The following is a 23,253-nucleotide window of genomic DNA, read 5'->3' as shown; positions in this document are numbered from 1 at the left end:
TCACTGACTTGTTCTGTGACCTTGGGTAAATCACTTTGTCTCTCTCCTGTTGGTAGGAGGGTGATGGGATCTGTTGCCCAAGATGGGTTGCAGGTATCAGTTAATATATAAAATGTGCTTGGAAGATGAAAAATACCTTGGAGATGCTTAAAGCTCTCGACAAGCATCTGTGTTCCCTTTGCAGGAACCCAGCAGAAAGCAAAGTGCCTGAATACTTTGTCACAGACAAAATCTGCTGTGTGTGCAGCTCAGAGAGGCAGGGCTGGGAGCTTCCCAAGGCTTTACATGGCCATTGAATTCATAGGCATTTATGCTTCTGGCTTGCTTAAGAGAGGGGTGTCACAGTGACCATGTGGGGCTTTGTAGAGCCATCATGGGCTGGAGCAGTGCAGCAGAGAGCTGTGCCTGCACCCATCACTGTGTCCCCTGTGCCAGCTCCCCCGTCCCCCGGGGCCAAGCACAGGAATGAGCCTCCATATCCACATCCCAGCAAGTTTCATATGGATTTCGAGCTTTGGCAGCATCTGCAGGTGATGGACAAGATGTGGGTGTGCGGGGAGGCTTGGCCCAGCTCTGAATCATTCAGGAGGAGTTTTGCTGTTGTGGATTTGCTGCTGTCTAGTATAGGGTTGGATTCACACACAACTCCAGGCTACTAATAAAGTATCTCTTAGTTGCCAGTTTGTGGGAAAATGGTAGATAGTATCTTTGAAACCCCAAACTAGTTGGTTTTCATCAAGGATCTGAGTTATGCAACAAAATTATTCTATATAGCATAATCACAAAGCCTTAATTTTCATGGGAAGCCTCCTTTTACTCACTTGTGCTAACCAAAATGACGTGATTTTGCCAGAGCAGCTTTCTTTGTGGATTGCCCTTGCCCTTGCTGTGTGCTGCCAGCTCCCTGCCAGCCCTAACAGTGCTTTTTCTCTCCAAGGGAAGAAGCGATGCTGTCCACCTACTTTGAAACCATCAATGATTTGCTCTCCTCCTTCGGGCCCGTCCGAGACTGCTCCCGCAACAACGGTGGCTGTACCCGCAACTTCAAGTGTGTTTCTGATCGCAAGGTGGACTCAACGGGCTGTGTGGTAGGTACAGTGGCTGCTGGCCCATGGGGCTGACACCTGTTTTTGGGGACAAGCCAGAGAGGGACGTTGCCTGCACCCTTTCCGGGGATGTGGCCCAGGGGACGTGTGTGCTGGTGGTGGACTCCCCCCACCCCTGGGGCTTTCAGGGCAAATCACATGTGCCTTAAGGACCTCAGGGGAGGGACCCAGGGGCTCAGATGAGCAAAAGAAAAATGCTTGAGGCTGATGGTCATTTTCCTGCTTGTCAAGAAAGCGCAGGCTGAAAACAGTCTCACTTTTTCTCCTGCCTTGTGCTTCCCAGTGTGGGAGAAAGATGAAGCATCTCCCGATATTCTCCACCTCTGGACCCCTCAGAGCTTTGGTTTGTTTCTGAACTTGCTCACATCTTACCAGACAATCAGCTGAGTCCCAGGTTTTACAGTCCCGCCTCCAGAAGATTTCTTAGACCCTAGACCATTAGTTTTGGGCAGAAACTCTGAATCGTTCCCAGCTATTGATGCACAGAGGGGTTTTGCCATTCTTCCAGGTGGGAGCAGCAGAGCTCAGCACCTCTCCCAGCTCTAACCCATCTGCCCCAACAGCAAAGTCAGCACTTCCCTACGTGTGGAGCTTGTGCAAGGCCAGTACATGTGGAGATGTGGGGGCAGAGCATTGGGAAACTGGGGGAGACCCGGAGCATCCCTTCTCATCTGTCTGTTGTAGGAGCCTCTGCCTGCCAGGCAGTGGGGGGTGACCCCTGATGGGGTCCAGAGCTCATCACCCGCTCTGCCTGCCCACTGCTCTAAAGCCCCCTGAAACCCCTCTGCCCCTTCCCCTCCCTCTTGCTGCAGGCAGATTGCCCATCACCCCATCCTTCCCATCTCAGCAGAGGCGGGAGTTAAGTGTCTCTTTATTTATTGAAGATGTTTATACATGGCAGCCGGGAAAGGTCAGGCTGGAGCGCTGCTGTCCTGGGGGTGGCATTTTCATTATCCCCTTCTCCAGTCGCTTGTTAAGGCCATTTAGCACGACAGCCTGATGTGTCACCAGCAGTGCCTGGTACCATCTCCCCCTTGCTGCTCCTCACCCCTTACTCCTTTCTTTTCTCGTTGTCGTTTTCTTTTGTTCCCTTTTCCAGGAAGCAGCTGCCTTTCTAGTCTTTTGGGGGGTTTTCCCCCCTTTTTTGGGTGTTATTTTGCTCTGAACACCAGCGTGCCTCCCAGACACTGTCAGAAGCAATCAGGACTCTGGTTGCCCCATGCTGCTGGGAAGAGATGCCTCTTTTTAAAAGTCAGGATATATTAAGGTAGAAATTGTCAATAAATTACAGGCCCAGTGCTAGCCACGCCAGCACGTGGAGAGGCAAAAATTGAAAATGGTGTCACTCAGGGAAAATAACACCCCTGTTTCTGTAATGCCTAACCGAGGCTTTATGCAGAGAATGAAGCATGTACAGTGGGCAGCGGGGGGAGAAAGGAGAAGCAGTGGGAGCTGTTCCCCTGGAGTGTATCTCCTCCCTGAGAGCTGCGAGTGAGAGGTGACACACAGGGACCATGGGACCCCCCATTCCCCCCCATCGTGCCAGGCTCCTGGGGCCGTGCATCCCACAGGGACAGGAGATGGCTATAGAGATGCCTGTCTCTCCTCCCTCTGCTCTTTGCACCTTTTTCTCCCCACTGCAGGAGCATGAGGCTGCTCTGCCCCTCCCCACAGCCCCACGTTCTGGGGTGAAGCCCCCCCAGCTCCTCAGTCCCAGCTGCAGCCTGAGGACAGCAGAGCTGAGCTCCCTGGGGGGAGTTTGGAGACGGCTGTTGCATCCCTCCTCCAGTCCACATCTCTCCCTGCTTCCCATTGGAATGACCCCAGGAGCACAGTACGCTATCCCTCCCAGCTCTCCCAACCCCATGCAACGTTTTACACTCATCACCTGCTTGTAGGTCCCCAGCAATGGCAGGGGAGTGAGCAGGGGTCTGGAGGACACTGTCCCATGTTTCTGACTGTGGTCCATGGCCATTGTCTGGGGAAAAGCCAGGGTGGGCAGGCAGCGTGGCCCCCAGCCCCAGGTTGTGCTCGTGGCGCTGAGTAGGGTCGTAGGTGATGGGAGCTGAGTTTCAGAGCTTGCCACAGTCCCTGCGTGTGACCTTGTGGCACCTTCTGCACCAGTCCCTGCACTGGGCAATACATCCCCTCCTCATCCCTCCCCTGCTCCTGGAGCCTGTCGGGTGGGAGCTGAGCTTCCAGCACGAGCAGGGATGGGGTCATTTGCTGGAAAATTGCAGGAATGTCAGTTAGTTTTAAAGCTGAACTGCTGTGAACTCAATTTGCCAATTTGGTAAGTGCTATGGGCAATATCGGGATGTAATTTAATTAAGCTATCCCCTTTTTATAGAGTTCAGGGAGCATTCACGTACTAATTTTAGCACTAGGTTTGCTTCAGCTTTACTCTGGACACTGTTTCACAAATCATGACATGTTGTTAATCTTTAACAGTCAACAGTTTATTAATTTGCAGAGGACCACAGAAGTATATAATCAGTGCTTCATCAATCAAGGCTAAATCCAACAAATGTTCCAGGCAGGTACTGAGCATAAAATATACATGCAACCTTGTAAGCAATTAATACACAGCAGAGCCGGAGCCTAGCAGCTGAACCAGGGAACAGCACAAATCTCAAAGATTTCTCATTCCTTTTATATATAATCATCATCTGTTACCAGTTCCTTCGTGCCCTTAATACAGCTTCCAGTAATTCTGCGAGGACTGAGGATGCATTTATCTTTGGACTTTTTAGCGGCGTGGGCTCTGCCATTACCTAATTGTTTGGCCTTAAAAGGACTTGGTTAAAAAGTCGAGGGTGGTTTGCTTGCAGCTCGTGGTGGAGTCTCTCTGAGGTCAGCCTCCTTGGGCTTATGAAAGAGAACAGAGGATGTCACATTGCTTAGTTAAATGCTGCCTGAGAGGTGTCACCTGGAAGACCCCAAAGGTTCTGCAGTGGGGTCCCCATCCGGAGGGGTAACAGCTCCCCAGCTTCCATCCCACACTTCCCATGGGGTCCTTTTTTCTCCTCATTTCATGGCTTCTCTGTTATTTTTACCTGTACCCAGTAGATGGCATTAGTGCATAAAGGTTTTCTGCAGTTCTTTTCTTATCGGAGGCCTTTTTTTATTTAGGTAATTTTAAGAAGTATGAGCAGCAACCTTGCTAAAACCTTGGCATTGATAACTAATCCTTGCCTTTGAGCCCTACCTTGCAACACAACAAAACAATCCCCAACCTCTAGAAACCCTGTTTCCGTGCTTCTTTTATTTGTTGCACCCTAAAATTGCTGTTGGATCTGGGGAAGCCTTGGGCATTTCCCAAGAAAAAAAAATCCCAGCGAGCTTCTCTAAATCTGGTGGCTCGCTCTGCACCTTGAGTCCAGTATGTATTACATACCATCACAGCAAACCTAGAGAAACTGTGCTGGAGGAATAAGTCAGATTATTGCCAGTAAAGGAATATATATCACTGATCCCTTCTACTGGCACAGTGGTAGCTGCTCAGCCCAGGGGGAGGATGCTGAATGAGGGAAAGGACTTAACCCTCATGTGTTGGTGATTTATAATTTGAGATGAAAACCTGTGAATTGGCCCTGAGGGACTGAAAGAAACACCTGTAATGTAGTTTAAATTCAGGTTTCCCCACCTGTCTCTTGGCTTGGCTTTGCTCACTGATGTCAGTCCTCTTGTCTGTAGAGGGGGAAAGTGGGGGCATTGCTCGTATCTGCTACCCCATGGCTGTGCCTGTTTGCAAGCCCTGGCAAGGCAGGATTGCAGCCCCAGGGGAGGAGGGGTGAGGTTTTTTTCCCCAAGGAAAGCAAGCTTTGGTCTCAGCATGTGAGCTGGATGAGGAGGTGGGCTCTTCCCCTCCAGTGCATGTTGGGCATCCTTGGCATCGCTGCGGGAGGAGGCAGCTGCAGGTACAAGCGTGCAGTGAAGGTGTGTGTCTGAGCCTGGGGTGCCTTTCGGGATGGGGTTTCATCACTGTGAGGACCTCCTGGAGAAGCAGGAGGGCATGAGCTGCCCAGCTGGTGATGAGGAAGGCAGCTCAGGGTCCCATGCTAAGGTAGCAGCAGAATTGGGTCCCTTATTTCGCTGCTGCGTGAGCAGCTTCGCTGCAGCAGGGCGGCAGCGGGTGGGTGCATGTGGTGTGGTCTGATGGTTCTGCAACTTCCGTGATGCCTGACTTTTAAGTCAGAAGAGAGTGAATTGTGCCACAGAGGCCAAAGATGATGTGGATGTGGAAGGGCTCACAGCATGGCTGTGCTCCAAGATCTGCCCCACCTTGGGAGAGGTGTTGGCAAGAGGCAGGAGAGCCCACCGAGCCCAGGCAGCGGGCACTGCTGTTCTGCACAGACTTGAAATCCTGCTGATCATCACCAGCTCCCTGCTCACAGGCTGAGGTTCCTCTAGCACAGATTTATTTCTAATTTGAGCAAGAAAAAAGTATAGTTTGCCTACAAGGATGATGTGAACTGCTCCTTTCCATGATCATGGGGTCAGCCCGTCAGGCAGGACGGAGTTTGGCTCAGCAGTGTGCAGAAGGGAGAGCATCTACCAGAGTCTCTTAGTGAAGTTGGGACCCACAGTGACAGCGGTGCAGTGTCAGTCCCAGCCTTTTTAGACAGAGAAGGAAGAGAAATTTGGCATGGTCCACAGTGGCATATAAGCCTTAACGCAGCTGGCCTGGAGCTAATCCTTCTCTTTTGCTCTGTTCCACATCACAACGATGGGCTGCTCCTTAGCTGCCGCAAAGTGGGGCAGAGAAACGGCTTAATTTAAGAGTGTAACCATTTCAGGGAGAAATGGGATTAGAAATGAAGGAGCAGGGCAGTGGCTACCTCTCCAGTCTCTTCCTTTGAGCACAAGTCACCCAGGGGTGGCTTGTGGACCATGGGGAGTGGGGAAGTATTTCAAAATGAAGTGGATAATGCTGAGAACTGATATTCTTTAGGGGGAAACTGGGCATTTGGGAGTTTCAGCCCATACCAAAATGCTATGCAGAAATCCCTCACACATGAACATTCTGAAATATTTTCATTCAAAACATCTTCTTTCTATGAAGGAGGGGGAAATGTTTAATTCCAACATTATCATCTGGAGTTTTATGTTATATATTGAGTTATTCCAGTGTACAGCCTGAAATGAAAACAAAATTAGGCAGTGGAAACCAAAACATTTCACCCTTGTCAAAATTAAATGCTTTCCTAATTTCCCAATGAATTTTGAGATGTAATTGATGGAATCCCACAAAGCACTTAAGCTTCATCAAATCTGCATTTTTCTGACAGACAATTGTTCATTGAAAAATAAAAACTCATCCGTCCCTGCCTTACGGGGCACCTAGATAATTATGTTAGAGATGCACACGCGAGGGAGGGAGCTGGGAAGGAAACCATTCTCCTTGAAGCAGAATGCATGTTATGGTTGGAAGCAGAAGCCCCCTGAGCAAAACAGCAAGCCCCCCTCCCGAGGAGCCTGCAGTTACAGATGTACCTTGTTAAGGCAGGTAACTACTTGTGATGAGAATGGGATTTGAGGAAGAGAGAGAAGGAGAGGGTGGCAAAAGCTGCTCGGGTTGGTAGCCAGCCACAACAGGGAGTGGAGGGGCAGGTGGGGACTGCCCATCTGCTTCTGATTTCAGTGCTGCAAAAGGGGTTTGCACCATGTCAGCAAGTGGTGGCCAGATTTAAAAGCAAGTGAAATAGCTCAGGAGGCATCAAGGTCTCTGCCAGCACTGGGAAGAGGTTGTTTGGGTGATAAAAATCCCATTTTCTCCAGCATTGGCTTTTTCATCAGTGTTCTTCAGAGGGCTTGGCTGGCACCAGCCCTTGCCCCTCTGCTCCCTGGTAGACTTGAGATGCTTCATGTGTTGTGGTCGCAGCTCGGTGGGGTCTTTGGGTTTGGTTTGGGTCATAGGATTTGGTGTGTAGCATTGTGGGTGGTCTGTACCCTGGATGCCGGGGGGGCAGGAGTTGAATTTCTGTTTTTCTGAAGGGTTTTGGAGTGCCAGCCTCTACTGTGACTAGGAAGGGAAATGCCCTGATGGGCAGGAGATGCCAGCACACCCCAAAACGGGCTGTTGGTGACTCCTGGAAGGAAAGCAGCTGGCAGGTTTCCGCTAGCTGGCTTTCCTTGCTCCAGGAGCTCTGAGCACTTATGTCTATGTACATAGTGTCCCACCAGCTGCTTGAAACAAGTCCATCCCACTTTGAATTGAGATGCAAACATACGCACAGTGACTCACCCGAGAGGGTCCACGTGACAGCTGTGCGGTGGCTGGCAGTGAGGGCATGCTGCCTCTTTGCCCGGAGCTTCGGTCTCCTCCATGCAGCCCCCAGCTCGCTGTCACGGGGGGCACCGAGCTGAGGAGCATGAGATATCATAGTGTGTGCTCAGGAGCCTGGAAGACAGATGGGTTTGATTTTCTGAGGCTAAAATAATGATTGATGATCTTGAAAGGGGAAAGGATGCAGGGGGAAAGGAGGGGAGGGGAAAAAGAGTGGGTAGATAATGACTGTTATTTCAGAAAACAGTTGTAATGTTTCCCTCTGAGAAGGATGCTCCTCTGCAGCGGGGTGTCGGGGAGGGGTCTGCCGCAGCCGGGGTGCTGGTGAGGACACCGCTCCGAGGAGGAGGTGAGGCAGGAGTGGCCCTGGAGAGACTGCCCTGAGCTGATGGGCACTTTAGTGACCAGCTTTTTGGCCTGTTTTACCAATATATTAGGAAAGAAGAGAGAAATCTCACCCGCAGAGACTGGGCTGTGTACAGCCAGGCTTTGGTCTTGCTGCTGCTGAGCAGCGTTGCTTGCCAGGGGCCTTCTGGGCCGAGAAAGCAAAGGTAGAAGTTGTCCGAATATATAAATATACATGGACACAGAGGAGTTTACTGCATTTGTATCATTTCTGAGCTCCAACAAGCAAATAAAATACATGTCAGTGCATAGTTTGGAGCTCATTACAATGCTGGCACTTGCTTGTACGTCAGCAGTGCCTAGGATTAATGTTCTTGTCTCACACTGAAGAGGTTCCTCGGTGAGGAGTGAGGATGCCTCTAAACAAAGTGGGGTCATTAGAGACCTCGGACAGTGCACTCGGTGCCTCTGCAGCACTGAGCCACCGGCCTTTTCTGCAGCCTCAGGCCAGCGGGGCTGGAAATGCAGCTTGGGGAAGCTGCACTGGGCATGGGGCTGAGGTCCTGGGTCTCGCCTCCAGATACTTCCAGACATGGGTGTGTGGTGCCCAGAGAAGCAACCAGGAGCCGCGGGTTGGCAGCAGCTTCCCTGTGCAGTTTTGAAGAGCTGGGGAGGAGCCAGGCTCATCTGTGCGCAGAGCATCACCTCCCAACACCCAGTGTGGGAGAACTCTCTGACAAAAAGGCTGCTGTTGTTGAGAAAACAGAGCAGAATAGTAAAAAGGGCAGTTTACTCTCTACAGAAATACTTTATTAAATATTCTTTTTTTAAAACATAATAACCAAAGAGAGGAGCTGAGCTGAGAAACCCTGGCAGGCAGCTCAGATTGAGAGCTGGTGTCCTCTCATCTGGGGGATCCATGTCAGTAATGAGACTCTGATTTTATTTCCAGTGACCCCCTCACCCGTCTCGCTGCTAATGAGCTTTGTAAATGAGAAAGTGAGCAAATGCTCCTTTTTTTCCCTAACATGAGCAGGTACTTGTCCAGATACTTATCTTCCTAAGACGTAATCTTGTACAGGTTTTGGTGGATACTTGCTTTCTTTCCCCTTGATCCTCCTCCCGTTGCGTTTGCCCTGGCTGTGCTGAGGATGGTGGCGGTGGGCAGAGGAGCTGTGCCGAGTCCTGGTGGCAGAAGGCCATGCAGCGTCACACACAGTGTCACATGCTGTGCCAGGGTGCCAGCGGTGGGCGCAGGCATCCCGTTTCATTCCGAACCCCGGTCCGGTACATCGGCGAGGTTGGCTCTGGTGGCCTCCTGGGGGTGGTGGTGGGCATGTGACAGCAGGTCCTGCCAGCTCTGCCACTCCGAGTCACCTTGGAGAAGTCATTTAAAAGGGAAAAAAGCCCATTTCTCCAAAAAGCAGTTTAAAAATAGAACTTTCTTATTCAGCATATCCATTCCCTGTGCGTACCTGGAGTCTGTTTGCTGACTGCAATCACAAAAATAAAGACCTGGGTGCTCTGCCCAGAGTGGTTGGGAGGGGACAAGCTGGTGCCTGGCTGTGCTGTCATCCAAACCCCGCCGAGCTGCTGACCGTTCCTCCTTCACAAACCTACCAGCAGCAGCAGGATCGGGGCGTTGTAGCTGTGGGTCACGCTTAGCCTGCAGGATCTGTATTATCAGTGCTAAGAGACAAGAAGACAAGAAACTAAGTTTTCCAATCCCAAGAGCAATTTTCAGGGCTGGCTGTCGTCACAGAGAAACCAATTCACTCATGTGTAGACGAAGTGGATTTGCAAGGCAGTGGAATTACATTTGTATGGTAACGGATTCTCCCTGGCTTTTCAGAGCAGATCATGAGCTGGAGTCTCCCCCTACCTCCCTTTTCCTCTCCTTGGCATGGATTAAGTACCTCTTCCCAAACTCTGAGATATTTTTGCTGTCAGATCCATGGATGAAGGATGGTCTGGGAGTTTGAAGCGAGTTCCCAAGCAGTGCAGGTCTAACGTGGCAAACCACAAACAGCTTTTTCTTTTGAATAGCTGACTAACAGTTCGTAGGTTCTCTTTGCTTCCCTGGATAAATGGATCCATCCCAAATCTGGATGAGGGTTGCACAGAGGTGGCTGGCCAGGGGCTGCTGGGTCACCACGTCTCGCCAGCTTTCCTCCCGTTGGGGAGGGATGTGTCACCCCTGATTGCCCAGACAGAGTTATTGACCAAGTTGCTTATTGATTTTCTAATCATTTTCCAACACAGCCCCCCATCCTGTGTCACTGCCAAAGCAGATCACAAATTGAACTGCAGCTGAATTGATGGGGGATTGATTAAAACTTGCTGTAATTATTGGTTCTCTGCTGCCCAAGCCAGACAAATCAATGTCAGCAATAACAGATCTGGTCCTTTATAAAAGCCCAGCAAACGCAGAGCGAGTGCTGCTTTTGTAAGCCTACCCGAGAGCCCAGACCAACCCTTCAGCACAGCCCGGGGAGTTGGGTTTGGCACAAGCTGGCTTTTTCCTGGGTTGTTTCTGACTACTGTGGGTTGCATGTAAATGAGCTTTAGCTTTTCTATTGGTGGGACATCCAGATTGCAAATCCTCTGCTCCAAGGGTGGGGAGATCTGTAGTAAAGTTTTATTGTGCCCAATAGCTGCTCAATCCACCTCTTCACCCCTGCTAAACCCTCTGCTCAGGGGGCTGGCGTTGCCTCTGCTGCCTTCTGCCTGTTGGTTTTGCTGGCTGGCACTAACTGCAGAGCTCGCTGGTTCCCCTGGCTCGCTGTCCCTGGCATCTTTGTCCCCCCCAGCCCCACCAAGCAAGGACACCTCCTGTGTTTGTGCGTTGGCTACCAGAGCTCTCTGTCACTGGAGAGCTTCTTGCTGCAGCACAACAGCTGGCTGGGGAGCTGGCTCCACGCCGAGCCGGGGACGGATGCGAGCTGGGGATGGATGCAGAGGGGAGGGGGTGCTTCCTTTTGCAAATTTTGTGCTGAGCTATTTGCCTGCCATAATTAATGCATATTAGGATGCGTAATTACAAACAGAAAGGAAACATGTTTCGTGGTGATTAAAAGCCAAAACTGGAGGAATATCCCAAGGGCTTTGGTGACCTGCTCACCCAGTCCTGAGGAAAGAGCCATCATCTTCCTCTGCGGGCTGGGGAAGATGCTGAGCTCAGCACATGGATCAGTGCCAGGGCGAGAGGCCCAAGTGACAGCTCAGAAAAGGTGTGACTGATCCCCTGGCTGTGATCTTGTAGCCCCTGCTGACTTCAGGTCCCATCCATTTACCTTCAGCACCCTGGAAGGTCCCTCGGGAGCTCCAGAGGGGACTTGGGCAGAGTCCCAGACCTCCCCGTCCCGTCGGCATGGGGAGAGCAGCAGAGAGGCAGATGCGGTGTCATGGAGTGAAAGATGCTGTTTGCAGTCAGCCCTCTGTGTCCTCCAGGGAGGCGCGTTTCTGCCAATTTGCACAGCTCTTATTCTTACAGTGGGGCCGGCAGTCGCGGAGGAGCCCACAGGAGATAAGTGTTGTATCTGCGGATTCACAAACACACTTACCCTGATCCTGTTTCCCAGGCAGCTGGGCGGTGAAAAGCACAGATTGTTCTAAGTGTCCTTTCCTCCTTCATATTTATTCTGTATATGCAGCAAGAAGGCTTCCTGCTCCCATGTCTTCTGCTGCTTTGTGCCTAGGCAGGGCTACTGTTTCCCAGGCTGCCTCTCTGGGGTCCTGCCTGTGCCCTGCCTGCTCTGAAGAGATGGGCAGAGTCCTAATCCAGAGCCCTTTGCTGCCAGCATAGAATCACAACGTGGTTTGGGTTGGAAGGGACCTTTTAAGGTCATCTAGTCCAACCCCCCTGCAGTGAGCAGGGACATCTTCAACTAGATCAGGTTGCTCAGAGCTCCATGCAAGCTGACCTTGAATGTTTCCAGGGATGGGAACCCTGGAAACATCTACCACCTCTCTGGGTAACCTGTGCCAGCGTTTCACCACCCTCACTGTAAAAAATTTCTTCCTTATATCTAGTCTGAATCTACTCTCTTTTAGTTTAAAACTATCACCCCTTGTTCTAGCATCCTTTGGCTAGAAAAGCCCTGTGCCTCTCAACCTTCCTGTGCCTCCCCTTCCCACCTTATCCGGTGCCTACAGGGAAGGTGTGAGGTTTGCAAGGTCCCTCCGACCTGAGGGCACGGGAGCCAGCAAGGCATCTGAGGGACATCAGGCACGGGGGTGTCTGAGTCATCACGGTTGCTACAGGTGGGGCAGAAGCAGCTTTGATGCTGCTGCCGCCATAGGGAAATGGCACAGGATTTCTAAGAGGTGGAGAGAAACTTCTCATCACTTGGATGGGGACTCCCTGATGCATCTTTCTGATGTCCCCGCTGGGCAGTTTGCTTCTTGAGGAGCCAAGAGTGAGCGAGGCTCAGCAGCCCATCTCCTGCCGGAACCCTGCTGGTGTCAGTGAGCGCAAGGTCCAGGGTCTCCTGAACTTTTATTAATATGTACAGCATTTTGCTCACACGGAAAATTGATTTTCTTTTTTAAGCACAAAGTATAGCCGTTTTATAACCTTTCTTCTGCTTGACAGAGGCCATTTATAACCTGCCTTCATCACTACCTGTACAAGCTCCAGTCTAACTCATCTTCAAGAAATTCCATAATGCATTTTTAATTGCGAGCTGCTCCTAGGCAAGATTTATTTATTTTTTCAAGGACTAGCCTTTTTGTTATTGTTTGTGTGCATGAATGTTTGGCGAAAAGGGATAAATAACGCAAGTGGAATAGAAGAGTGCTTTAATCTGGGTGACAATTTATTGATGGCATTTGCCGCCTGCTGGCTTTTATCTTTTGGGACAAGGAAAGCCAGCTGGGGAACTGGAATTAAAACCCAGAGCCAGATCTCCAGCTTATGTGAATCAGCATTGTTCCCTTGGCTGCAGAAAACTGATGAGCCCAGGCTGTGATCCTGTCTTCTCCCACTCCTGCCTCCACCTCGGGCTGGCCCTGCCCGCAGCTGCCTCCTCCTGTGGGAGGCAGCAAGGTACTTTTGGAGATGATGCCAAGGCCGTGTTCACTGCCCTGCCTGACATGGGTTGAGATGGGTTTCTGGGTCACTCCCAAGCATTGAGATGGTTTTCTGGCTTGGTCCCAGGTGTTGAGATGTTTTTTCTGGGTTGAACCAGTTTTGGGCCCCTCACTACAAAAAGGACATTGAACTACTTGAGTGTGTCCAGAGAAGGGCAACAAAGCTGGTTCAGGATCTGGAGGACAGGTCTTATGAGGAACGGCTGAGGGAACTGGGGAGGTTTAGTCTGGAGAAGAGAAGGCTGAGGGGAGACCTCATGGCGCTCTACAACTCCTTGAAAGAAGGGTGCAGAGACGGGGGGATGAGTCTCTTTAACAAAGTAACAAGTGCCAGGACAAGAGGGAATGGCCTCAAGCTGCACCAGGGCAGGGTCAGACTGGCTCTTAGGAAGTATTTCTTTGCAGAAGGGGTTGTTGGGCGTTGGAATGGGCTGCCCAGGGCAGGGGGGGAGTCCCCATCCCTGGAGGGGTTTAAGAGTTGCGTTGACCCAGAGCTGAGGGATCTGGTGGGGTTGAGGATGGTCAGTGTGAGGTTCATGGTTGGACTGGAGGAGCTTCAAGGTCTTTTCTAAATGAGATGATTCTGTGATTCTGTGATTCTCTGCATCTCAGAGGAACAACAAACACAGAGGGTTTCTCCAGCACTTTACGGAGCAGGTTGTCATGCTTTGTCCCATGCTGGCTTGAGGCTTCATTGCTGTGTAAGTTTGCTGCCTTGAGGATTTCACTCTCCTCTGGAGAGAGGATGGGGAGTGGGACTTTCACAGCAGACCAGGTCCTTGCCCCTTCCCCAAAGGTTGTACGAGGTCATGCCAGGCCCTTGGGGCTGCCCCGTCTGTCACTCAGGATGAACTCATCTCCTTTCGATGAAGCTGGAGTTCAGCAGCACTGACTCTTGGGTGGGCTGTGCCCTGGGAGGGCACCCACCAGGCTGTGCCTTACCACATCCCATCTCTCACTGCAGTGCCCCGAGGACCTCCGGCCCATGAAGGATGGCACCGGTTGCTACGACTACTCAAAAGGGATTGACTGCTCGGATGGCTTCAATGGCGGCTGCGAGCAGCTCTGTCTCCAGCAGACCCTCCCTCTGCCCCACGATCCCTCGTCCAGCACCATCTTCATGTTCTGTGGGTGAGTCCCCTCAATGCTCCTGCATCTCCCACTAGCAGATGAATAACCCATACCCCTTCCATCCCTGCCAGCCCTCCTGGGCCACCCATCCCAAACTGGCATGCCCAGCGAGGCAGCTGGGTCCCCAAGAAAAAGGTTGTTAATGGAGCCAACTTCCAGCAGGGAATAGAGGCACCTGGTTTGCCTGTGGGCAAAAGCGTACAGGATTGTGAGAAGCAATGTGAGCAGATGTACCTTCCTCCTCTCCCCTACTGTGTGACGGTACAGTTTGATGTGTGACTCACCGTGAAGGGACCCAAAAATTGTACATTGCGTGTTGGAGGGGGAAGGTGGAGGATTTGTTTAAAAAATACTACTTTTAAAATTTTTTTTTTCCTCCCCTGTGCCTCTCTTAAAATAGAGTTTCATCCCTGATTTTGGCTGGGATCCTATAATCCTACACAATTTAGCATTTTCTCTCAGGAAAATCTCCCCGGCTGCAGTATGTTCTAAAAGGAGCTCAGTGATTATCTGGCTTTATGCTGCACAGCTGCAGCCAGCCATCCATCGCCCGCCCCAGCCCCGGTGCTGGGGCTCTGCAGATTGCATCCTTTGGCTGGTTCACACTCTCAGGCACACAAGGCGCCTACTTCATGTCCCTGTGGGAAGGATTAGGGCAAAGAAAGGGAAAAGGAGCCCTTCTGGGAAGGAAATGCCCACAAGTGAGAGGGGGAGCAAATTCCTAACAGAAACTTCGAGGAGCATCCATCAAGTCCCGATGCTGCGAGTGCAGCAGAGACCTCATGCAGCCCTGGTCGCTGGCTGCTCCCTGGGGAAGAAGAGCCCAGGGAGCTCTGCCCCTGTCAGCTTTTCTCTTTTTTTATCCCTTTTTACTGGTTTGTTGGTTTCTCCCCACTGCCACCTTCTTTTTTTATTATTGTTTAGCAGCACAGAGCAGTTGAGTCACTAAGAGAGAGCACGTTGCCTGCACCGTGCCTGCAAAAGGGGTTGGAAGTCCATATAGGCACAACCAACCTTTCTGGGGAGGGTCTAGAAAATCCTGGGACATTATGTGGTCTCCATCTGCACCCACGCAGGGGATCTGCATTTCAATCTTCCATCCCCAAGGGCAGAGACTGTTTCCCTTCTTTTTTTTTTTTTTATAATCCCCTTTCAAGGCAGAGCTGCACTTTGGGAACAGGCAAGGAAAAGTGCGACAGACGGGTGGGAGTTTCACTTGCGGCAGTAAAATGCGGTAGAGGAGTGAGAGAGGGGAGCAAGCCCAGATAGATATGGGACTGATGTTAGGAGAGTGCTGTGGCTATGGGGAGGAAGGGGCAGGCAGAGAACAGAGGTTTCCTTGTCAGCTGGGAGCTGCAATGCTGGGGAAGAGGCTGGAGAAAGGAGAAGAGAAGGATGGGAGGCAGGATGAGCACATATGCAAAAGATGCCACTGATGTCTACAGTGTCTGTCTTTAAATCACATCCCTGCTGCCTGCCTCAGTTTCCCTTCATGTCTGCTGAAGATGAGCACATGTGTCTTACCCACAACAAGCTTGAAAGTGAGACCAAGGAGCAAAGGAGCAGCCACACTGGAGCTGCTTCCTTGCAGGAGGGAAAAAAAGGCAGGAGCTCGATTAAGCTTTGCTCTTGCCTGGGGAATGTTTGTGCCTGCACCGCAGCAGCGTCAGAGGGCACGGGGTGGGCAGGGGCTGTCAGTGACAGCTGAGCAGAGGATGCGCAGTGGGCTCGGCTCTGCTCTCCACTGTGGCTGCAGGCAGGCAGGGTCACGCTGCTGCAGGAAGGATGGGTGCTGGGAGCTGAGCCCTGGTTGCTGGTCACCCAGCCGAGTTGCTGCAGAGCACATGGTCTCTGCAACCTCTGAGCCTTCCCAGGCAGCCGCTGCAGGTGTTGATGATGCTGGGTCAGGAGGGCAGAGACTCATTCCGCAGCGGGGCTCCTGGGGTGGCACGCTCTGCACCTGGCCCATCTCACGTAGTTCATGGTGCTCCTCAGGTGCGTGGAGGAATACAAGCTGGCCCCGGATGGGAAGTCCTGCCTGATGCTGTCTGACATCTGCGAGGGCCCCAAGTGCCTGAAGTCGGATGCCAAGTTCAACGACACCCTCTTTGGAGAGATGCTTCACGGCTATAACAACAGGAGCCAGCACGTCAACCAAGGGCAGGTGTTCCAGATGACTTTCAGGTATGGCCCGGTTCTGCTCCTAGTTTTGGGAACATCGGGGTGGTGAGATGGGACCAAGGTCCATTGGTGCAGAGCCAGCACCTCTGACACGTTCACTAGGGGAGGAGAGCAAGAGGATGACAAGCATCCGTGGTTTTCCCTTGCTCGTCCTTCCCACAGGCAGCAGCATAGAACCCTCCTGGGCCAGTGTGTCTCATCAGATGAGTGTTTAATCGCCTTTAATGGGCTTTTCTCGGGAGTGTTTCCTCATCTCTTTCTCAACACTGATGTCTTTCATCTCTATGATATCCTGCAACAATGAGTTCCGCTGTTTAATTGTGTGTAGTATGAAAGAGCATTTCCTTTGGCATGTTCTCAACCTGTGCGAGCTGGTTTTATTCAGTGCCCCCAGTTGTACTACTGGGAGGAGCTGTGGCTATAGCATGAGGAGAAATAATGTAAGCTGAAGGTAGATACCCCACCAGAGTGCAAGTAGCAGATAGCAGGGGGTGTTGGGAGTGCCAAGAGTCAGATGCAGGTGGGGAGAGCAGGGTTCGAACTGCCCAGCTCTTCACCTTGCAGTGCTCGTGGAGAGCTTCCTGGTAGTTGCTGAATTTAGGGCTGGAAAATGAGTTGTTTTATTTATTTTTCTTCAGTTCTCCTGAATGCAGCTGCATGTTGATTGGGTGTAAACCAAGGCGGGTCTATGAGTTTCAAAGCAGCAGTGCTGATCATGGTCAGGAGAGGATCCACCCAGACAGGACTCTTCCTTGCCCAGCATCTGCCAGTGCACTGAGGGTTTCTGTCCTAGTAGGGCACCGAGACCTCATTACTGCCTCTGATTTCCGCTGCAGTTGTGGGTGTTCATCACTGCTGACCATGGTGTTTTTCTGGACGCTTTTTCCCCAGCTGAGTGCAAAGCCTTCCTAGCTCTGAATTCATGCCGAACTCTGGCCTTTTGCTCTATTGATGGCAGATGAATTACGAGCTCCACCAGCACAAAGGCGCTCAGAAAGCTGCAGCCAGCGAAGTGCTTGGAGCCAGCAGAGCCACAGCCTTTGCTGGAAGTGAGAATTGACAGTACACGAAGGCAATTTTCCCAGTAGGCTTCTCTTTGCTTTCTCTTCCTCCCACATTACAAGCATCAGTGCATCACCAGAGCAGAGCCAGGGCTGCAGAGCTGAAATTTTCCATGAGCTGGTGGGTTGAGCAGGTTTGGGGGCTTCAGAAATTCCCCAAGCGCATCTCCTGGAAATGCCAGACCCAAATGAGCTCCCCTCAAATAAGGTCCAGCTCCAGCTTGTGCCGTCAGACCCTAAACACTGAACCTCCTTTTGCAGAGGCTTAAATTTTCTCTCCGGCTCGCCCGTAGCCTGCCCTTTGCTTGCACTGGAAAGCAGGAAGGTTGGAAAGCCATCCTTCCCCTGCCTCAGCCAGGGCTGAGGTCTAAGGGCTGCTTTGTCGCTGCTGGGAAGCAAACACATCCCCTGTCCTCAGGGCTAAATTCCAGCTGGAAAGCACGCAAGGTTGCCTGTGGTCTGGTTTATCCTGGGAGATGTGGCTTCTTCAGGTCAATCCGTCTGAGGGCATCCCGGGGATGGAGGGTTTGGGCAGTTCCAGGCTGGACCAGGAGCAGTTCCTGCCAGGGCTGCTCTTGGAATAAAACACCTGCGGTATTGGGAGTGCATCTTCCACAGGTCAGAGCCCAAAGTGCACTCCCTGGGGCTCTGGCTGATAGGTTTTCAGGTTAAAAAAAAAGTGATCTGTCCTCCTTCCCGTGGCTGGGACAGCTCCTGCCTGTGGTGGCTGGGGTGTGTGCAGCAATGGGAAGCTTTTCCCCGTGGGTTCTGCACAGCAAGAGCCTGGTCCTCTGTGTGACCTCACCATCACAAACAGGGTTTTCAGTGCCTGGCATCGACTGTGGGACTAGCCCTGGGTCTAACAGCTGTGAGGGGCAGCAGAAAGCAGGTCTGAAACAAGAGCAACCTGCAAAACATGTCTGTGTGCTGCAGGTTGTAACATGTGATACGCTGGCTTGGAAGAGCTTGGAGCCTGGCGGGAGGCAGCATGTCTTGCTCCAGAAATGCTTTCGGCAGCCTGGAAGGTCAGCACGGCTGCCCTTTCCTGTTTGAATGTAGCCTGTTGGCTCCGACAGCGCCAGGCAGTGATGAGAAGGGCTCGCTTCCCCACACGCCGCGTCCTTCCCCGTGGCCAGGCTGCCCGGTGTGTCGGAGGGTTACGCCGTAGAAGCACCATTACATCATCTCCTAACAAGGGAAGAGAAGGAGGTTAATGGAGAAGAAATTATTAACTAAAAGATGTAATTTGCCTCTGATTTTCATAGATATTCAAGAACCTCTCTGAGCATTAAGACACCAGCTGTTAGAGAAGCCCTTAATTTGGTGCATTTGAAACATAGCAGGAAGCTGCCTAATACCAGGGATTAAAAGCCTGTTTCTGCAAAGTAGGAGCAAGAACCTGCTATCAGAACAAGGGGCTGAGTATTTTGGAGGGATTTATAACTGCTGGGATCCTTTAGCTATGCAGATGTGACAGTCCTTTGAATGGTGTCTGCTTCCCATGTTGCCGCATCTTCAGTGTCTTCAATAAATAGGATATTCTCAATCCGCCAGGCATGTCAGCATGGTGTTGGGAGGAAGCCTTTGTGCTGGGAAAAGCTGTCTCTCACACCCTGGTCTGGGCAATACCCACCAGTCACAGTGGTATTTCCATCCCGTTGGGGTGGTCTCTTTGTCACCCAATGGCCTGCAATGCTGATTAGAGCCTCTGCCCTCCTGATGGCTGCGTGGTTCTCTGGCCGCGGCTCGGCACAGCACTGGGGCGGAGCTGGTTTAGCACCAATGGCTTTACTGTGTCCGGACAGCTCGGAAGCATGGGGCTGTGCAGTGGGTGCCTTTAGGACACAGAGTAAGGATGGTGTTTGACGTGAGCACGCGGCACAGCAGGCTGGTAATGAAATGGGAGAGCTGCACAGCTTGGAGGCCCCAGACCGGAGACCAGCCTGCGGTTCTGCTCAGTGCTGCTTCAGGTTTTGGTTTTCCCCTTTAACCCGCATCATTTTACCCAAGGGAGTCAGGCAGCACCTGAACACTTCGGTGGCATGACTGAGGAGATGGTAACGCCCCAGGGAAGGCTGGAGGTAGCAAATACTGGCTGCTGCAACCAATGTACCCACAACAGGGGTGGGCAGCAGCCAGAATGGTTCATACTGGTGTGCACTGTCTGTGGTCTAGCACATACTCACCAGCACTGGTGCAACATCTTGTGTTGCACAGAGCCTGTCCCTGCTCACACGTCCCTTCGTGCTGCTGCCGAGGACCCTTTCCCCATCCATCAGTGACAGGGAAGCCACAGCCCAGCAGGACGTGAGTACCACAGCATCTCTGCAGCTCAGCTCAAGCCTCCATGAGTTAGAAGCTCTGTGGACAGCTTTTTCTGTACTGAGGTGGCTTAATAACTGCTAATTATCGCTGTGGTGGTTGGGGTGTTCGACTGACCTGTCGGACAAGCTTGGAGGAGTGCACCACGTCATTGCTGCTGCTGCTGTTTTATTGCAGGGATTTAAATCAAAGCGCTCCTCTGGTGATGCTTCTCCTGCGTGGTCCCTCGCGAGTGCTTTGGTGAGGGGCAGAGGAGGGATCTTTCATCACACACCAGAAACCCACGTTGCTCCTTCCATTGTTGAGCCGAAAGTACATTCAGAGCTGCCTTCTTCTGGGCATCCCTCTATTTTTTTTAAAAAAAGGTTCTTCTCTTTGGCAAAATGCTGTGCAGTGTTAATAAATGGATGGGATTGGAGCTGATTTATTCCAGTCACACCTCTCAGTCTAGCCGGGAGGCTCAGCGGTGGATCCAGCTTGCTAAAGACTAGATTAGAGCGATTTTACCCCCATTGCCTCACGGTGGGGCAGAGCCCAAACTCCATGCCATCCCCAAATCACCGGGGGATTATTTTCCAAATGGGTTGTTTCTTAGTTCCTTATCTGTTTTGTGCCGTCTCTTTGCCACGAGGGAATAGAGGGTTTTGTTTAAGAGCTGTTTGCAGCTTCAGACTGTTGCTTTTATGCCATTAATACGGAGAAAACTCAAATTACTACCCAACGAGCCAGCTTTACTCACTGGATTATTACTGCACTGCAAACAGGATGTCAGAGCAATGCACGGCAGAGCGCTCCCTGGGGAGCAGCCATCTGCCCTAACCAGGGGCCCTTCCCATCCCTACCTCCAGCTCTGCCTCTTGTCCTGGTTCTTAGTCTGGCTTGGTGTAGCCCCAGGACATGGGGAGCACCTCGCCCACCCATGCAGCCCCCATTTGATTCCCCCCCCCAGCGGAGATGCAGCGAGTCCGGGATGTTTCTGGGTGTTGGGGGCAGATAAACAGCCAAAATGGTTTGGTGGCTGGAGTGGGGAAAGGATTTGTGTCAGTGCTCCCTCCCTGCAAAAAAACCTGCTAAGCACTGTTTTCCCCTCTCCCTAACCAGGGAGAACAGCTCTGGAGGATGCAGGGCTGCCGTGCTGTGCCGAGCACCTTCCTGCAAATTGGAAGCACCCTTCCCTCTGCAAATTGCTCCTCAGAGGATGCTGTTCCTCACCTCCCCACCTCTAAAACAGGGCTGCTACTTCTTTACAGCCTTGGGGAAAGGAAAGGTTGGATTGGAGGTGGTGCTGAGTGCCGGCCGGTGGTGCTGAGCACAGCACTGAGGTGGCCGGGGTGCCACGGGCAGGGACAGGCACCCGCTCGCCCCGAGCGCTGCCAGCCCAGCAGCCGGCTCTGCCTCCACACAGCTACGTTAATGCTGTCAGGCGGCGCGCTGGGTCGCTGAACTGATGCAGGGAATTGTCATAATATTGATGGGGAGTTTGGCAAGTTAATTTTAAATCTGTCACTCCTTCCCCTCGCTGCTTCTCAGCCCTTAATAAACCGTCGCAGCAACGGCGGGGCGTGCTGACAGCTTGGTGCCATCCCTGCCGGAGGGCTGCTTTGGGAAACAGCTCCACCCCATCGCTTCCTCCTGCACTGGGGGAGGCCTCGTTCAAGCTGCACCCGTTCCCCCACAGCTGTGGGTGCTGCCTGGGGATGGGTGCTCAGCCGGGGGCAGCATCGCACCTGGGTGCGGGAGGCTTGGGGGGGGCTTCACTGGTGTCGCCCAGCTTGGAGCTGGCGCTCCAGCCCCGGTGAGGATGTCCTGCCTGTCCCGCAGCATCACAAATGTAACATCTGTAACTAGTTAAATTAACACTATTGATTTTTTCATATTTTTTTCCCTCTCTTTGAAACCTCCAAGCACAGAAGTTATAATTGCGCTGTTTATTATTCCTGTGCTGGTGAGCTCGGCGCCAGCCAGTACCCCAACGCCTTGTTTACCTATTACCCTTCAGGCCGGGATAACGGATGGATCTCTTTTCCAGTGGCTGCCTTCCATTTCATTCCTCTTTTTATTATTTGTTGCTGCAATTCTATTACCTGTTCACAATTCTGAAGCCTCAGACATACTAGTTGGAAGCAATGATGTCTTTCCAAGCCAGGCTAATGCCTCAGGCCTTGGTCCTCAGTAGCAGGTAAGGGGGTTATTAGCAGTTTAGCAGCTCTGTGGAGCTGGTGTGAGATGTGATGCTCTGCGCTCTGCCCCGCTCCAGTCTGTGTCATGCAGGATCACTGCCTGCTCCCTGCCGGGGATGCTGCCAGCAGAGCAGAGATGTCCCGGTGCCCACTTACGGCCATGCCACACGCAGTGGCTTTGCAGCCCCCAGAGGGCCCCCATCTGAGCCATTTTTCCTCAATCCCATTTTTTTTCCACCTCTCAACATCCTGGCTGCTTTCTTGAGCTCATCCAGCCCTTTTCAGAGCCCACAACAGGTTGCATGTAGACACACACCATGTATTTTGAGCGCATCTTCACTGGCCAGGCTAAACATTGACATTTTATCAATCCAGTCTATAAATGACTAATGCAATTAGCACAGCACCCTGTCAGTTAGGTTACTGTTGCATCCTGTATGCATCAGCCCTGCTCCGTTTCAAAGTTAGCATCCAACCGAGAGGAAGAACAGATTGTCAGGCTTTGAGCTGGTATTTCCGACAGTCTGCAGCCACATGCTTCTGCACTGGATTGGTAGCACTTTTTTATTCTTGTAGCAAAACAAAACCAAGTCTAGTGCCAGTGATATCCTAAAGACAACGTAGGGGTCCAGGGTAGAAGAATTTTTTTTTTAAAATACACTGATAGAGATGTTAGTAATAGAGGTATTTTAAGTACTAAAGGTTTCCAGACTCGTTTTGTGCCTGGTGTGGGTAGGATTTAAGGAGTGGGCCAGCACATCCTCAGCGAGCGTGGGCATAGCTGCTGCAGCCACCTCCTGCTCCTGCTGCCCCATCCCTGCTTTGGCTGCACCCCTGAGCTGCTCCGTTTCATTCCGGTCTGTGCAGGCACCGGGATAACCTCTCACGGGGTTGATCTCTGCTGTTTGACCATTGCCCACGAGAACCCCATCGCTCCAGCATGTGCCTGAGCCCTGGGGAGTTGGAGGGACGGCTGGGGTGGAAGCTGCTGCCTCAACCGGAGCCCAAAACCAATTGAACAAACATGACTTGGGGCTTGGTCTCCTTCCCCAGCCCCTCCAGCACTGCCAGGCAGTGTGTGAAGATGTGCTGCCTCAAAGAAATAGGTAGGTGTTAAAAAGTGCAACCAAACACCCCACTTTTACAAGGCTGAGGAAAAGCCAAGCAGCTTTCGCCTCAGTCTGTGCTCCAAAATCAGTCTTTGCAGCCATGCAGATTGGTGAGTTGATGTTTCAAAGGGCAGCTCGGGCCCCAGAGATGGGCAGCGAGGGGGCAGATCTGGCACAGGGCCCTGGGAGATGTGGGTACCATGGGTGCACACCCCAAACCCACTCTTGCAGACGCAGGTGCAGTCTAGAGCAGAGACACTGCTGCTGGAGATGGTACCAGCACCCACCGAAGCTGATGGAGAGTCGCTCACGGGCTTTTTCTGGGCTAAGGGACCAGCCAGCAGTGGCACAGCTTTCCTTTCCTCCAGCAGAAGAGCTGCTGCCCCCGCAGCGAGGGATGCTGGGGAGCTGCTCCCCCACCCCATGCCCTTGGCTCCC

At 52.0% G+C, this 23,253-nt stretch overlaps 1 protein-coding gene across 3 annotated transcripts in view; it reads left to right on the top strand.

The window, feature by feature from the left end:
- The window catches only part of ASTN2 (astrotactin 2), a 360,756-nt gene that overhangs the window by 194,307 nt on the left and 143,196 nt on the right, over positions 1–23,253 (top strand). For 2 of the 3 annotated variants that reach the window (XM_074891653.1, XM_074891654.1), the window contains 3 exons: positions 938–1,088; positions 13,796–13,962; positions 15,958–16,146. In XM_074891653.1, the coding sequence (XP_074747754.1) occupies positions 938–1,088; positions 13,796–13,962; positions 15,958–16,146 (507 nt within the window). The remainder of the gene's footprint in view (positions 1–937; positions 1,089–13,795; positions 13,963–15,957; positions 16,147–23,253) is intronic. The other variant, XM_074891655.1, reaches the window with a different exon arrangement.

The sequence above is a fragment of the Strix uralensis genome, chromosome 21, assembly GCF_047716275.1.
Source record: "Strix uralensis isolate ZFMK-TIS-50842 chromosome 21, bStrUra1, whole genome shotgun sequence".
Classification (NCBI taxonomy): Eukaryota; Metazoa; Chordata; class Aves; order Strigiformes; family Strigidae; genus Strix; species Strix uralensis.
The sequence above is the reverse complement of the archived record's forward strand: the minus strand, read 5'-3'. Positions and strand labels throughout refer to the sequence as shown.